At 38.5% G+C, this 15,786-nt stretch overlaps 1 protein-coding gene across 1 annotated transcript in view; it reads left to right on the plus strand.

Annotated features, from left to right (window-relative positions):
- The first annotated feature begins 4,497 nt into the window (after nucleotides 1-4,497).
- Nucleotides 4,498-15,786, plus strand: part of LOC150076171 (uncharacterized) — a 30,185-nt gene continuing 18,896 nt past the window's right edge. Inside the window, exons 1-2 of the mRNA XM_090387575.1 lie at nucleotides 4,498-4,579; nucleotides 15,395-15,453. Of these exons, the coding sequence (XP_090243701.1) occupies nucleotides 4,513-4,579; nucleotides 15,395-15,453 (126 nt within the window). The 5' untranslated portion in view covers nucleotides 4,498-4,512. The remainder of the gene's footprint in view (nucleotides 4,580-15,394; nucleotides 15,454-15,786) is intronic.

Raw genomic sequence — 15,786 nt, forward strand, 5'->3', positions numbered from 1 at the left:
GCCCGTCTGCACTGCTCAGAGAACTTAATATCTGCCTGCACAATTACCCCCAGGTCCTTTTCATTCTCTACCACTGTCATTGTAGTACCACAGAGTTGATACGTTGCTCTGGGATTGCTGTTTCCCATATGTAGTACTTTACATTTGTCAATGTTAAACTTCATTTGCCACCTCTCAGCCCATCTGCTCAACCTTTCCAGATCCTGTTGCAGCAGCATAGCGTCAGTAGTGTCCTAAACAACCCTACCAACCTTTGTATCGTCTGCAAACTTGTACATTAAGCTTGATAAACCATCATCAATATTATTTCTAAATACAGAAAACAATAAAGGACCCAACACTGAACCCTGAGGGACTCCACTAATAACATTAGTTCACGATGAACAGTGTTCATTGATTACCGCTCTCTGTTTTCTCCCCCTCAACCATCCCTTTATCCATAGCAGCAATGCCACACTGCTCCAATTTGTGCAACAGTCTTCCAGGTACAACAGAATCAAAAGCCTTTCTAAGATCAAAATATATAATATCAAAGTTATTCCCTGCATCCAGTTATTTTGTGACTGCATCATAATGTCCAATCAAATTGGTCAGGCAATAACAAAACCATGCTGTGTCCGAGCTATAACTGAATTCTTGTCTAGATGATCCTGCAGTGCTTCTTTAACCAATGCCTCCATTAATTTTCCAGGAACAGAAGTTAAACTCACAGGTCTATAATTACTTGTATCAGCCTTTGATCCTCCTTTGTGAATTGGGGTCACATTTGCACATCTCCAGTCTATGGATACCTCCCCTGAGTCCAAGGAAGATCTCATAATTATGGCTAAGGGTTTGCTTACTTCCTTTGCTGCCTCCTTTAATATAACTGGATAGATCCCATCCACCCAGAGTGTCTTTTTTATGTTTAACTTCAACAATTTCTTCTCCACTTTACTCTCAGTTATTACAAGATTATCTAGCTTACTGCCAGATTTGAATACACCTCTGGCATTCCCCTCGCTGAATAACTCCTCATGTGTGAATGTCGATGCAAAATATTCATTTAGTTTGTTAGCTACCTGAGCAGGATCATCAATAGTTGAACCATCGATATCAAGTGGACCAATCTTATTCATCCCCTTCCTTCTAGAGTTTACATAAGTAAAGAACTCTGTGCTGTTTTTCTTTTCATCCTTTGTCAAAGATTTCTCGTAATCTACTTTCGCCTGCCTAACCTCCTTAGTAACTTGGGTACAGATCAACTTATATCTATCCTAGGCTTCTTTGTTACATGGTAATTTATATGTACCACATGCATTTTTCTTCTCTGCCATGTGACTCATTAGTTCATCTGACATCCATTTAGGCCTGACACTTGAACAATATTTCTTTGTTGGTATGTAAAGCCTAATAGCTTCCAAGATAAGTTCTTTGAATGCTTCCCATTTTGAATTTGCTGTTGGTAACATCATCAGTTGGTCCCACTGTATAGAATTTAAATATTGTCTCTGACCATCGTAGTCGCCTTTATGAAAGCAAAAACCCTTCCCTTTTCCCCCTGATGGTAGTTACCTATTTGAGTAAATCCCACTTCAGCACACTGTGATCACTGCCACCTAGTGGTTCCTTTATCTTCAGATTCTTAATGCATGAAGAATCACTGCTGATAATCAGATTAAGAGCATTACTCTTTCTAGTTGCCTCTAGAAATTCCAATCAATATCTGGGAAATTAAAATCCCCCATTATAAGACTCTTTGATTTACTGGCCCACTCTATTTCCCTGTACAGTTTCTTATTATACTCATCAGAGTCATTAGGCCTATAGCACACTCCTACTCTCAATTTTGATCTCCCAATACTTATGTCACACCAAACTGACTCGACACTGCACTGTCCAGCGATGTCGACTGGTTTCACTTCCTTGGATTTTATGTGTTTTTTAACTAATAGCATAACCCCTCCTCCCTTCCTATCCTGTCTATCCTGTCTGTAGACGTTGTACTCCCCAAATTCCAGTTCTGCATTCCTTATATCTGTGTGACACCACGTCTCTGAAATCCCAACAATATCTGCCTTTGATGTTTTGAGCAATACCTCAAATTCATCAAATTTATTTACCAAATTCCTAGCATTGGTGTACACGCAACTATATACATGCACCTGTTCCTATTCTTAGCTACCCTAACACAACCCATGTGTTTACTTGTACCGCAGTGACTCCCAGCAGTCTCTGAAACATCCTGCATTTTGTTTTCCAGTCTTCTGCTCTTTCCAATAGAAGCAGCGCAAGAATCTCTTTCACCTCTGCCAGTGGCTACTGTTAATCTATTAGTCTTTGTCTCCCCCCAAGCTAGCAGTTTTCCGACCCACCTAATACTACCTCGATATCATCAGCAAATATTCTTGCACCCTTTCTATTTAAGTGTATCTCATCCCTGTAGAAGCAGTCTCGCCTGTTAACAAGTACAGTCCAGGCTGAAAAAATTCTACCCCTTGAGCCTTGCACAATCTTTCCAGGGCCGAATTGATCGACAAGGCTCTCATCATATACTCCCTCCTATTGTATCTGGGCAGAATTGCAGACACTTTCAAATTTAACCGTAATTCACGGCTTTTTTTCAACAGTGACCTGTACTTTTTAAGTAATTCTGCTGGTCTCCTACTCTTAATATCATTAGTACCAACGTGTACAACTATATCACCTTTTGTGCCCCTAAAAGGTGATATCCGCTCTACAACGTCATCAACCTTTGCCCTGGCAGACATACCCTGCTCCTGTTCCACTTATCCTTTTTACAAAGTATGTTCGCCGTTTCCCTGACAATAGAGTCACCAACAACTACTAGTGTTCAATGTCAAGCGGCATCGGTGGTCTACCCCAATTTCGCATAGTAATTTTGTGATGCATGTAGTTCACTGTAAAGGCCACAATGTATATATATATATATATATATATATATATAAGTGTAGGGTTTATGAAGCGTAGTGTTGTGTTTTGTTGTTCTTCTAGCCGTTTAGCCGCGGTGTCCCTACTGCAATCTCACTCGGGAACAATACATACACTGCTGCAGATTACTTTTCCGAGGCATTACATACACCCACACTCAACGTCTGATCTGAGGACTAGTCTATGTAACATGACTTGCCCCTCTGTTTCTGCTTTTCATGGCCCAAGGACGATGGGCTTGACACCATTGCAAATAATATGTGAAAGTTTTGGTGTAACGTGGTTCTTCTAAGCAGTGATGTCCTTAGAAAAATGTTACTTTGACATAAACACTCCAATTGACATTTCGAGTTCGACAGTAATATTTTCCAAGGACGTCACTCTGTTCGCTTTCTTTAGTAATTGGAGATTCTTATTTGTCAGTTTTTTTTTTTTAACTACTTGATTGTCTGCACAAACTTACATCATCTATGTTCTTCCATTGTTTCAGTTTCAGCTACAATTATCTTGCGAGGTTTAAACGCGTGGCTGTCACATGCAGCCACACGTTTCTAATGACAATTTTCTGGTATGATATCAGACGATTATTCCTCTTTGAAGCCCCCTTAAGCGCTTGTCGAGACACTTTCTACTTATTTTTGATATCTCTGCTCGTTCCCCGCACTTTAAACCTGGTTCTGATTTGCATTTAAATCATCTCGTTCGCACTGCTCATTGCATTAGGAGGGAAGTCCGAATATTTTTGGTGTAGGAAGTAATTAACGCTTGTGCCGAAAAAAGAATAAATAAAAGGTTAACTTGCACATCTTTTTGGATACTTGTAGAACAGCGGTCCTTGTCGCTAATAGTTATTTAAATTTAACAATGGCTGTCTGAGAACAACATAAAATTTCTTTTAGTGGTTCAGCTAAGAAAAGTGTATAAAGATTAAACGAGATATAGAAAATAAAATATGAAGTATTCTTAAAGATATTTCATTATATTTAAAGTATATTACTTAGATATACAGGCGCAATAATTACAATCGAAAATTTGCTTTCACTTATCATTTGAAAAGGAATTAACTGTGGTTGCAAAATCTTTTGTTTATAGTGCTTTTTCGCTATCACGGATCTCACTGCTTCACGGATGTAGAGCAATGTTTTCTGGGATTGTGGGTAATGCTTGATGTACGCAGCTGTTTCAAGCTCATTGACTTGAGATGAGGCTTCATAGTTTTGTTTCAAGCGTCTTTTCGTGACTAAAGTTCACACCATTTCCGTCTTTGTTTCAGCTGCTCAAACACTTTTTTCTTTCTTTTTTTTTTTTTTTGCCAACATAGGACTACAGTTAGACTTGCACAAAAATAAAATCATAGGAAATGATATCGTTGCGTCTCTTTTAAATAGCATACAATGAAAAGTTCCATGAAAATGTCACGAAAAACTTCATGCATTGTTGATTCCACTGAATGGTTGTGAAGGCGTCCTGTGTGAACTGGACGCATTTCGCTTTCAGACAGGAAACCTTATCAACATACATTATAAATATAGGAACAGCATGAATGCCAACTACAGGTCTGTCAGACAGTCACCCACAAAGATGAGAGGTCGTGACTCATTAGACATTGTCACATTTGGCTTGATGATTGCTGCGGCTCTTCTGATGGGTAAGTCGATATATTTTATTGCTTTTTCGAATAAACATTTGTGGCAATGCGATAATTCGAAACAAGAAAGGCCAAAACTGTGTATATTGGTTCAAATTATTCATTAAATATTAAGTAAAGTTAATTTTTTAACTTTATGAATATAGCTAGTAGTTAGTGGTTAATTTTAACAATATTTTACTTCGTATTACTTAAATATGGTTCTATCTACTTCATTATTACGAATTTTTCTTATTAAAAATATAATTTAAAATGAAGATAATTAAGAAACCGTTTATTGTTTAGCGAGAAAATAAATTGAAAGAGTGCATTCGAAGCTGTCTTATTTAATTGTTTTATTTTATTTTATTATTATTTTTTTTAATTTTGTGCCGAGCAACTAAAGCCACAAGGCACCAGTGTTTTGTGTCTGCAATTTGCGTGTACTGTATTCTAAAGTCAGTTGGAACGTTTTGCGGAATGAAAAACCAGAGTTACCTGAAAAGAAAAAAAAAAAAAAAAAAAATCTTACGTCTTCTCCCAGACCGGCTAATCCAGCCACAGTGGGAGCAAAACGTATAAAGTTCTCTTATACTGACTACTGACTGCAAGTGCTTTTCAACTTCTTCCGGCGACAGAAGTGGACTGCCAAAAGCTAATTTTCATTGAAGGCTTTAAAATATTTAGTATAGCAATAATTCATTAAACTGGGACTAATCCAACCTAAATGCTTGAAACCTAAGTACAGTTGTTGTTTTTAGATTAGGAGCTTCAGGTTTTAGAAGCATCAACGACTAAGCCCATATTGCTTCGTGTATATTATCTGTAAATTGTGTGTGTTCTGAGGTCGCTTTTCTGTTTGCTGGAGGGAAAATTTTAACGTTTTTTTTTTCTCCTGAGTTTCCAAGAAAAAACCATGCTACCCTCGCCTGAGACCGACTAACTTAGCCCATCGTTGTGAAAAAGGTCCATAAAAAATCCTCCCGTCATCGATGGGACTCGAACTCAAGTCTTTTCCACCCGGTGTGTAGAGAAATATTGCGCCGTATGTAATATGTCTGTAAATAGCCTGTGTTCTGTGGTCGATTTGCTGTTTACTGGACAGAAAACCTGTTTCCCGGAGGGGGAAAAACTGTGCTATCCTCACCTGAATCCTATTAACTCAGTCACGACTTCCATGTTTGAAAAAGATTCATAAACATTTCTCGCTCATTGACGGAATTCGAACTGAGGGCTCTTCCACCTAGTGTAGGCAGTATGGTGATACCAACAATGCTACCCACGAGGGCACTCAATATAGATCGTTACTTTTAGTATGCCTACTTTATAGCAATACTGCCTCAAAAATCTAAGGTAATTTATTATTATTAATTATTATTATGCCAAATGTAACGAAAGCATTATTACAAAATACCAGCTTTATCCCTGGCACCTTCTAGGACGCACAAAACACAGAATCTTACATTAAGTAAAAATGAGACATATCGATAATTGTCTAGTTATTTGCTTAGCGTAAAAACTATTAATCAGCATTTAAAGTTATTGAGCGGTTGAATAAAGATGGACAGCAAGCCTAATCAAAGAGATCATTATTTGCATACAGACAAAGTTATAACGATGCAATCTCTTAGTCGTTAAGCTTAATGTAATTAATCCATCTAAATCTAGCAAAATGCCTGACGATATTGTCCAATTCCAATTTCTTAGTGGATGGAAGGCAAACTTAATACCAACTATTCTATAATGATTAATTCCATTTTAAAGTACGATTTTCAATTAAAACAATTAATAGCAGCACAAGCATTAAAATTCATAACAACAACACCCTCCAATTTATGGGGTTTTTGAAGATGAAAAAACTTTATGCTTTCTGAAGTCAAAGATATTTTAATTTCATAATAGTTTATAGAAAGAAATATCAGTTTCGTTGTTGCTGTTGAAGCTATTTGTTGATGCTATTTGTTGATGCTATTTCGGCATTTCAAACAAAGTTAAAGTGGACGTAATTATATTACACAGTGTAGTAGTGTCATTAAACATTTTTCCTATTTTATCTAAGAAATAAGATATTCCCTTATGTGCCGTTAATATTGGTATTCCTAGCATCGTGTACCAAATTTTAAGGGACCCCCTGCTTTTCTTTTATATAAACATTTGTATAAAGAAATCCGCAATATGAATGTTACCAGATGGACAAATTTCTAACTGGGATTCCTTTGTCTATCAACGTTCGTAGCGCCCTTTTGGTTATCTTTTGAGATCCTGTAAAACAATATCAATCTCAGAAAGCCATATTTGGCATATTTATACAATCCTAAGATCTATGCTAATTGAACAAGATAGCAGTCGAAACATGATCTTTTTTAATGACCTTTATATAATTATTGGGAAAAATTCACGTACCATCAATTGTACTAATATAAATTGTTTTATATAACATATCCCCACGGCGTATTGACAAGTGTATATCTATCGTGTCTACCGTTGTCAGATTTTTAACCACGAAACATGACGCAACACCCATAGATTTGTATAACTTATTTGTACAAAATATATTTGTATATTTTTTATGTAAGAAAATACAACTGCACATTTTAACTCGTTCGTCACATATTCATAATGAAATTAGCACTACAGGAGTTTTGTATCTGTCATCACGATTAATATACTCTGGCATCTCCATAACATTTAGTTTTTACAAGATAGAATCAAATGTATATTATTTACTTATATAATAATCTATTAAAATTTTAATAAACGAGCAATAGTTTAATTTTACAATATTTCCTCTGAAACCCCGCGAGGTTTTAAAAAGAAATTTTATTTTTTAAAATGTGAGATAAAAAAAAAACTGCAGAAAAATCGGAGGTAAGTTTTGGAAATTTAGGCAATTGTTACTTAAACTTAACTTATGGATTGCCTTAACTGATGGATTACCTTAACTGGTGGATCATAAGATGCGATATTTCAATTTAATCAAAAACTGCTGCAATATTCTGTATTGCAGAGTATTGCAGCAATTGGGTGCATAAACGATTTCGATCTAACGAAATTAGATCGAAATCCGATATAAGAACGCTTTCAGTGTCTCGAACATGTCAAACCGTTCAAACCGTCCAAACCGTCGGACCGTAACATGCAAAAGAACTCGGTCGAGATAATACTTCCTCTGTGCGTAACACTTCCATGCATCCATCTCTGCCACATGGTGATCTTACAAACGATATAGGGTGGGTGGTTAAAAACCACGAGTGCTATAGAGTGATACGCAATGATAGTGTAAATGTCGCGGTGAAAAGTTGGCAATGATTACTGATTACACAGAGATCAGTAAGTACATTTCATCGAAAAAAAAATATGTGGACTGATTCCAAATCTGTTTTCGGTTTCATATAGCAATCTCAGTTTATTGATGAGATCGATTACATATTAAGAGACTGATTTAGCCAAGTTACATTAAAATAATTATTATTGTTTATATGTTCATATTAATGTAATTGTTTGAATATATTTATATCCGTGTCATTTCATTATTTAATTATTTGATTGTAAATTGTTTTGGGTAAAATTGATGAATTATTGCCTCAAAAGTGTATTTAATCATCCTAGCTAATTCTGCTATGTGTGCGACTCTTTCCTAACTAAACCACAACAGCGAGCAATCACGACGGATATTCAGAAAATTTAAACAGTTATACTTCGGCTGTCCTAAAGGTGACCAGAATAAGCCGTGGACACAACAAGTAATTTAATTACTAAAAAATATAATACTTAGGTGTCTCGGCTGCGTCCCTTGAAGCATTGCAGGCCCGGGTACTGTAAAACCCTAATCCTCCCTCCCTCTTGTCTGACCTCATTATCGAAAAAGAAACGAAGTTTTGCGAAATTCTTTACAGCAAACGGTCTACTCTGCTATTGCCATGATACCAATGGAGTTTATAAGGAATTGTCAAAGGTACACATTACCTTCATCGACTCCTTACAGCGTAATTTGATAGCTGTTCTTTTGCGTAACGAGACCTTAAAGACATTCATCCCCAATGCTCATTCTATTCATCTATATCATCACAAAATAACATGGATTTTGTGATGATACAAAGTATAGATGAGTGATCAGGAGCGAGAATGCAGGGGCACGCGCTCTTTGAGTGGACCCGGGTTCAAGTCCGTGTCTACTAAATACGATAAACGTTTGCATTGACGTTTCGTGAAGGAAACACGAAAATAAAAAAAAAAACAAGAGCGTCAGGCCTGGCCAGCCGGCTTGTAAAAATTCGGCTAGGCATATCAACATGGAGGAACGACCTAACCGGGCATAGTGTTTTGTGGAAGGTGCCACCAGTGGGTCCCCACATCTGTGCCACGGTACTTTGTGCAGAATTATTATTATTATCATTATTAGCTATATGGTGCAAGGAAGCCGAAGCTTTTGCTGCACAAGCAAAAAAAAAAAAAATCCAATTTACCCAGAGAGAGAGAGAGAGAGAGAGAAGTAGAAGGGAATCACCAAGAAAGAGAAGAATGATGATATCCAGCTTAGGACCCTCTGTATTACAGAACCTCTGTAAATCTTTACAGAGGTTTTTTGTGTCTTTAAGGTGCCTCTCTAATTACAGAACCTCTGTAAAAGCCAGAAAGGTGTAGTGTCTGGTTTGTGCTTTTGTTGTGTCTCTGACTGCTTGGCTGCAGGGTCCTAGCGGAATCCCACATTGCCCGGTTTACAATATTTTAAGAACTCGGTCGAGATAATATTCCCCTGTGCGTAACACTTCCATGCATCCATCTCTGCCACATGGTGATCTTACAAACGATATAGGGTGGGTGGTTAAAAGCCACGAGTGATACGCAATGATAGTGTAAATGTCGCGGTGCCGCTACCACCACTGGGAGGTGAGCCAGGCTGCTCATTACACTCTGACTGGCCTCTGCCAGGGTCTGCGCCGGTAGCACAGTGGTATCGTTACCGTCCTCCCCACACCTTTTGTTGTGTAGTGTCTGGTTTGTTCTTTTGTTGTGTCTCTGACTGCTTGGCTTCAGGGCCCTAGCGGAATCCCACATTGTCCGCTACCACCACTGGGAGGTGAGCCAGGCTGCCCATTATACTCTGACTGGCCTCTGCCAGGATTTGCGCCGGTAGCACAGTGATATCGTCACCGTCCTCCCCACACCGGGTGGAAAACGCCCGGGTTCGAATCCCGTCGATGACGCGAGGAACTTTAGTGGACTTTTTTCACTCCGTGGCTGAGTTAGTCGGTCTCAGGCGTAGATAGCAAGGTTCCCCCTCCCCAAAAAAAAACTGTTTTTTTTCGTCCAGCAAACAGGCAAATCGACTAGAGAACATACGCAATTTACAGACAAAATATATATACGGGTAGATTTAATCATTTACGGGAGACCCTAATATCATAATTTTTTGTTTTTTTGGCTTCTGCTAGGGTCACCAGAGCTTCCTGACAGAGACCCCCCCCCAAAAAAAAGAAGTTTGGAAGCAGTGAGTAAGGAGATAGTGAAAAGAGGTGGGGTACAAAGTAGTTAAACAAAGCGGATAATTTTTATAGATGATGTATCTGTTGTATCTTATGTAGAGCGACTCCTTTAACGTTCAGGAATCGCCCTGCATAAGGCACAACATATGGCGGCAGCTCTCAACATGAGACGTCTTCCTGCCATCATTCAAGAGAGAAGACTCGTCTTTGCCATCAAAATGATGGTCGGCATTATTTCAGTACCAGATTTCTGGGCTGACTGCGGATGGAAGATCCCGGTCACAAGCCTTAGGACTAATCCAATCCTACAGGCCATTCCAAACCGGTTAAAGCTAACTGATCGGTTCCTATCCGTGCAAATGCTGCAAGACATACAGTCCTTGGACGGCGACCTCTACAAATTCGCAGTCGACAAGGAATATAGGCAGAAAGTACTCGATCGACTTCCTTCCCAGGACCACGTCAGAGGACATTAGAACCTGCTCCCAGAGACCTATTCATCACTGCCTTGAATCCATCATCCCAGTGTTCAAACCTGTCGTAATGCTTTTTCTTTTCTTTTTTGTGTTTATTGTGTTGTGTGATTTCTTTTATGTAAACCCCTGGCTTGTAGCCGTGAATGGAGTTGTATACAGCAATGTGCTTTCTGTATATAATAAAGAGTTCTTCTTCTTTTTCTTATATACATATTCTGTTCATCTGAACGGAGACATACTATGGCATGAAAACACTACTCGAAGCAATTCAGTACAGCACTCATCAATGAATATCTGTGGTGCCTCAACGTCGTTGGTATGTTAATGGGCATGCGAGGAGAGTTCATCATCATCATCATCATTCTACTCTTCCGTTTGGCACGAGTTGAGTCCCTATTTAGATATCGTCCTCCATTGTTGTCGATCTCTTGAACCTTGCATCATTTTTTGATAATTCTGAAAGCCTGTGTTTTCCTTTAGACATTGGAGCCATTCTTTTTGGGTCTTCCTGGAGGTCGCTTATCGCCAATTCTTCCGGTCAGTACTACATTAGGCAGCCTGTGTTGTTTCATCTGGTTCACATGTCCAAACCATTGAAGTTGTTTTTTGTAGATCTGCTCTATTAGTCTGCGTTCAAATTTTAGATCTCTCCTTACTTGTTCATTAGTTTTATGTTCTCTTTAATTTTTTTTATTGATTTTCCTTAGACATCTCATTTCAAATGACATTACCTTTTGCCTTTCTTTCTTATTTCTTTTCCAATTCTCTGATTAATAAGTTGCTGTGAGTATGATGACAGTTTCATATAGTTTAATTTTTAGACTATTTGAAATTTTATTGCTCTTTTATATGTTTTTGAGTTTGCTCATGTTTGTCCATCCGATGTTCAGTCTGTGATTAATTTGGTCAACATTACTTAGGTTTCCGGTTATTAGAGAGCCCAGGTATACAAATTTTTGTACTTGTTCTATTTGTTGATTTTGGATGTTTATGTTTATGTCTTCTATGTTTTTTTTCCGATTTGCATTGCTTTGGTTTTATTTATATTAATATTAATTCCATAATTGTTTCTTGCTTTATCGATGGTTGTTAATATTTCTTTTAGTTGTTCTTTGGTTTCTGTTAAAATCACAATATCATCTGCATATTTTATGTGGTTTATATTTTTTCCATTTATTATTGTGCCTCTTTTTTCTTCAATTGATTTCATTAGGTCCTCCTTTTGCCCTCAGTACAGCAGCTATCCGACGTGGCATTGATTCAACGAGATGCCGGAAGCGTTCAGGAGGTATGGCCAACCAAGCTGTGTGTAATGCGGTCAGCAATGCAGGTATGGAGGTGATTGGTGTATCCAGACGCCTGATATGCCTTTCCATAGTGTCCCACAAGTGCTCTATGGGATTGATATCGAGGGAGTTCAGAGGCCAATCGATATGCTGGAAGTCAGAAATGTGTTCCTCAAACCATTCCTGCACAACAAGTGCCCGATGGCTCGGCGCATTGTCATCTTGGAAGACACCATCATCATTCGGGAAAAAGTGTAACATAGCGGGGTGAACACAGTCAGCAAGCAGTTGACGATAGCGGAAACCAGTGATACGTTGTTTCACATGCACCAGGAGTCCAAGTTCCTGCCAGTGAAACATGCCCCACACCATACAACCGCCTCCACCGGCCTGCACTTTTGATACCATGCATGATGGATGAAGAGCCTCATGTTGTTGATGCCAAATCTGTACACGACTATCCGTGGTGTGGAGTAAATAACGTGACTCATCCGACCAGCACACCTTCTTCCAGTCTTCTAACGTCCAACTTGCATGCTCTTTGCACCAGGCGAGTCTTTTACGCCGATGAACCTTGGTTAGGAGAGGATGCCGTATGGGTCGTCTGCTGGTATAGCCCATACGTGCGACGCATGGTCATGCCAGGTATTATTCCGGGTTGGCCCATGTTGTATTGGGTAGTCAACTCTTGAACAGTGCTGCGCCTGTTCGCCTCTACGAGTTGTCGGACCCGGCGCTCACCTTTAATATCAATCTTTCGCTGACCTTTGCAGTTTTGCTATCGGGTCGTTATTTGACCATTTTGACGCCAGTCCTGGTACATTTTAACAACGCCGGCTCTCGAACACCCCACCAGTTCAGTCGTTTGGGAAATCGAGGCATCAGCTCGTCTAGTTCCCATAATCTGTCCTTTATCAAAGTCCGATAAATCCTTCCTTTTACCCATCACGCTCGGAATTTTACTACCTACTGAACCACTGACACCTTATTTATGCTACGTAGGTCGACTAACTCCGCACTCTCGTACCTCATGTGGTCAACGGATCGCATTCAGTTTTCATACGGGTGGTCATAATTCAGTGTATATTGGCAATAAATTAGCATATTTCTGAATATGACTTGCATGAAGTTGTTTCACGCTGAGTGACGGTAGATGATTCTTCCCCTACTTGTTAAGGTAAGTATCGCAAGTTAATTGAGGAGGTGTCCAAGGTGGATGAGAGCATTTCATTACTTGTAGCCTATTGACATTAGGAGCATTCCAACTTTGTGTTAATTCAATAAGGCGTACGCCTGCTGGTCTTAATTTACTGGGTTTGATTCTATAGAGATTTTGCAGTGGAGGATTAAACAGGTATGGCTCAATAGGTTGCGGGCAGCAACTTTGTATTTTAGCTGCGTACTTAAGCAGTAAAGTTTATCTACGGAGGTAAAGAGGGGGCTCATGAGCTTCAGTATATAAATTATGGGCAGGAGATGTCCTGAAAGCACCGTGCAATCCGCAGTGCACTATGCTGTATAGGATCCAGCTAGCGTAGTGTACTCTATCGAGCATAATCATATAGTGGAGCATCCAATCGGGATTTGATCAATGCCCTATATAAAAGCAGCGAAGATACACGGTCTGCTCCCCAAGACAGAGCAGATAAAACTCTTAGTATGTTCAGTTTTTTTGAGGCAGGAAGTACGCACAGGCTTAATGTGCCCAAAGAAATTTAATTTTCTGTCAAGGATTAATCCCAAGAATCTGATATTGCTAGTCACTGGAATGGTAAAGTTTGACATCTGAAGTTCAGGATCTGTATGCATTTTTCGTTGATTACAAAAGTGGATTGCAACAGTTTTCTGCTGTGATAGACGATAGCCATTGAGTCCTGCCCACCTTTGGACTTTATTCAAGGATATCTGAAATTGCCGTTCAAACGATCTCATATTTTGAGAGTGGCAAGAAATGGAGAGATTGTAATGTCAGTTTGGGTGGCCACTGATAGATATTTTTGCGCAACTGGCGTATGTACGCTTAGTCATACTGGGAGCAATTACTTTCCTTGCTTCTTGAAACTTACTTTATTTTCAATCTTATATTTGACAATTTTCTTTTCAGTTTTCCATTTGTCGCATGTCCTTGAATAAGCAGGATGGTTGCCTTTACAGTTGGAACAGGTCATTTCTTTTCAATCACTTTGAGTGTGATCAGAGGACCCACAATTGGGGAAAACTTGATTTCCTCTGTATGCCGTTTAAGAGTGACCATACTTTTGGCACTTAAAACATCTCAGTGGATTAGGAATGTATGGTCTAATGCGGCAAAGTAGATAGCCTGCTTTTATCGATAATAGTAGATTTGGCGTATTGAAAGTGAGAATAATATTTCTTGTAGGTGTGAGTGTATTGTCTTTTTTAGTCATAATCCTTTTCACTGCAATGACATTTTGATCTTGAAGTTCTTGCGTTATTTCCTCCTCTGTAACATTCAATAGATTCAATATCAGCTGGATATAATACATTTGAATGTATTTAGTGTTGCATGGGGAGAAATCTTTACTGGAATTTCAGCAAAATTTGTAAGTTTTAGCAGTTTCTCCGAATGCCCACGGTTTATTGTCTCCACTAGTAAGTCCCCTGATTGCAGTCTCTTGACTGTCTTAGGAGATCTTGAAAGACTTTCCAGGTGTTTATGGATAAGAAACGGAGAAAGCTTACTGAGAGACCGATCGGCAAGAGAATGCATTATGATAAATGCAGGAAAATCTGTCGCTGAAACCGAGCATGACATGTTCGGTTTCCGTGTCTGGCCGAGAGCTTGTCGGCTCTAAAGACATTAAACACATTAAGATCCATATTTGCTGCTTTTCGTCCTTGGCTGATTAACTGTTATGCTAAGGTTTCCGGCCCCACCACTGGGAGGCAGGAGCAGTGCCTGGTGTGACCAAGCGAAAAGTAAGTGTTAGTAATAAACTATGAGAAATAAAGAAAGGTGCCTTTCCTTTCTTGCTCTGTACAAGTGCTTTTGTAACAAGAGCTGTTATTAAATGAATAGATTTATTAACGCCAAGAACGTAAAATAACTGTAAATCGCTTTTGGGAAATCGCAGTAATAGCACAGAGAAATCGCTCAGTCACAATCGCTTGGTACCCGGGACTATGGTTGTAGTCGCCTCAGAGCAAATTATAACCAACAACAAAGATTCAAGATACTATCATGGTTTGTTGCTCACGAACCTGATGTCCATATTGTGAAAAACCTTTGTCAAATAAGTCCTGCGCAGTTGTGGGTGGCGCCTTACCCTAAACACTATGCCAATATGTCAAATAACTCCTGATTCCTGTGTCACCGAATACATTTTTTGAGGTACCCACTAATCAAAAAAAATTTTGTTTTTTTTCATTGTACGAACATTTTATGTAGTCTTTTCTATGTAATTTTTGAAATCTGTAATCAATGTACACGTATAATCGCTGTGCAGTTTTTATATGTAATTTCAGAATATGAGATTGATGCACTAAGAGCACTTTAATTTTTCAAAGATGTACCCGTTTAAGTTCATATATGTTTTAACAATATTTTAAACATTTTGGTCTTTTTAGTCATTGCGCACCACGAAGATACTGGACAAGAGTGCATATGTTCAAAGATTCCTGATTTTGTAAGTATACTTATTGTGAGCTATGAACGAAAACATTTTTTTTTTTACGTTCGCTGTTTTTAACTTAACGTGTATACTGCTGAATCAAGCAGTATAAACGTTAAAAGCAATTAAAAAATAATTTATTTTGTTTGGCAAAGCAGTTATATCGTAAATGTTTTGCCCAACCTGCAATATAAAAACCTTGTTAAAGAGAGATTCTGTGTTATGATGATAATAATAGAAGCTTAAGGAAAAAATTAAATATAAACGCTTTAAATTTAAAGTTTTAAGAATATTAACTATTTCGCGTATTTTATTTTTATTTCTGCTGATGACTGACTGGTTTACGAA

The sequence above is a fragment of the Mastigoproctus giganteus genome, chromosome 13 (genome assembly GCF_048544385.1).
Source record: "Mastigoproctus giganteus isolate SK-2022 chromosome 13, ASM4854438v1, whole genome shotgun sequence".
Taxonomy (NCBI): domain Eukaryota; kingdom Metazoa; phylum Arthropoda; class Arachnida; order Uropygi; family Thelyphonidae; genus Mastigoproctus; species Mastigoproctus giganteus.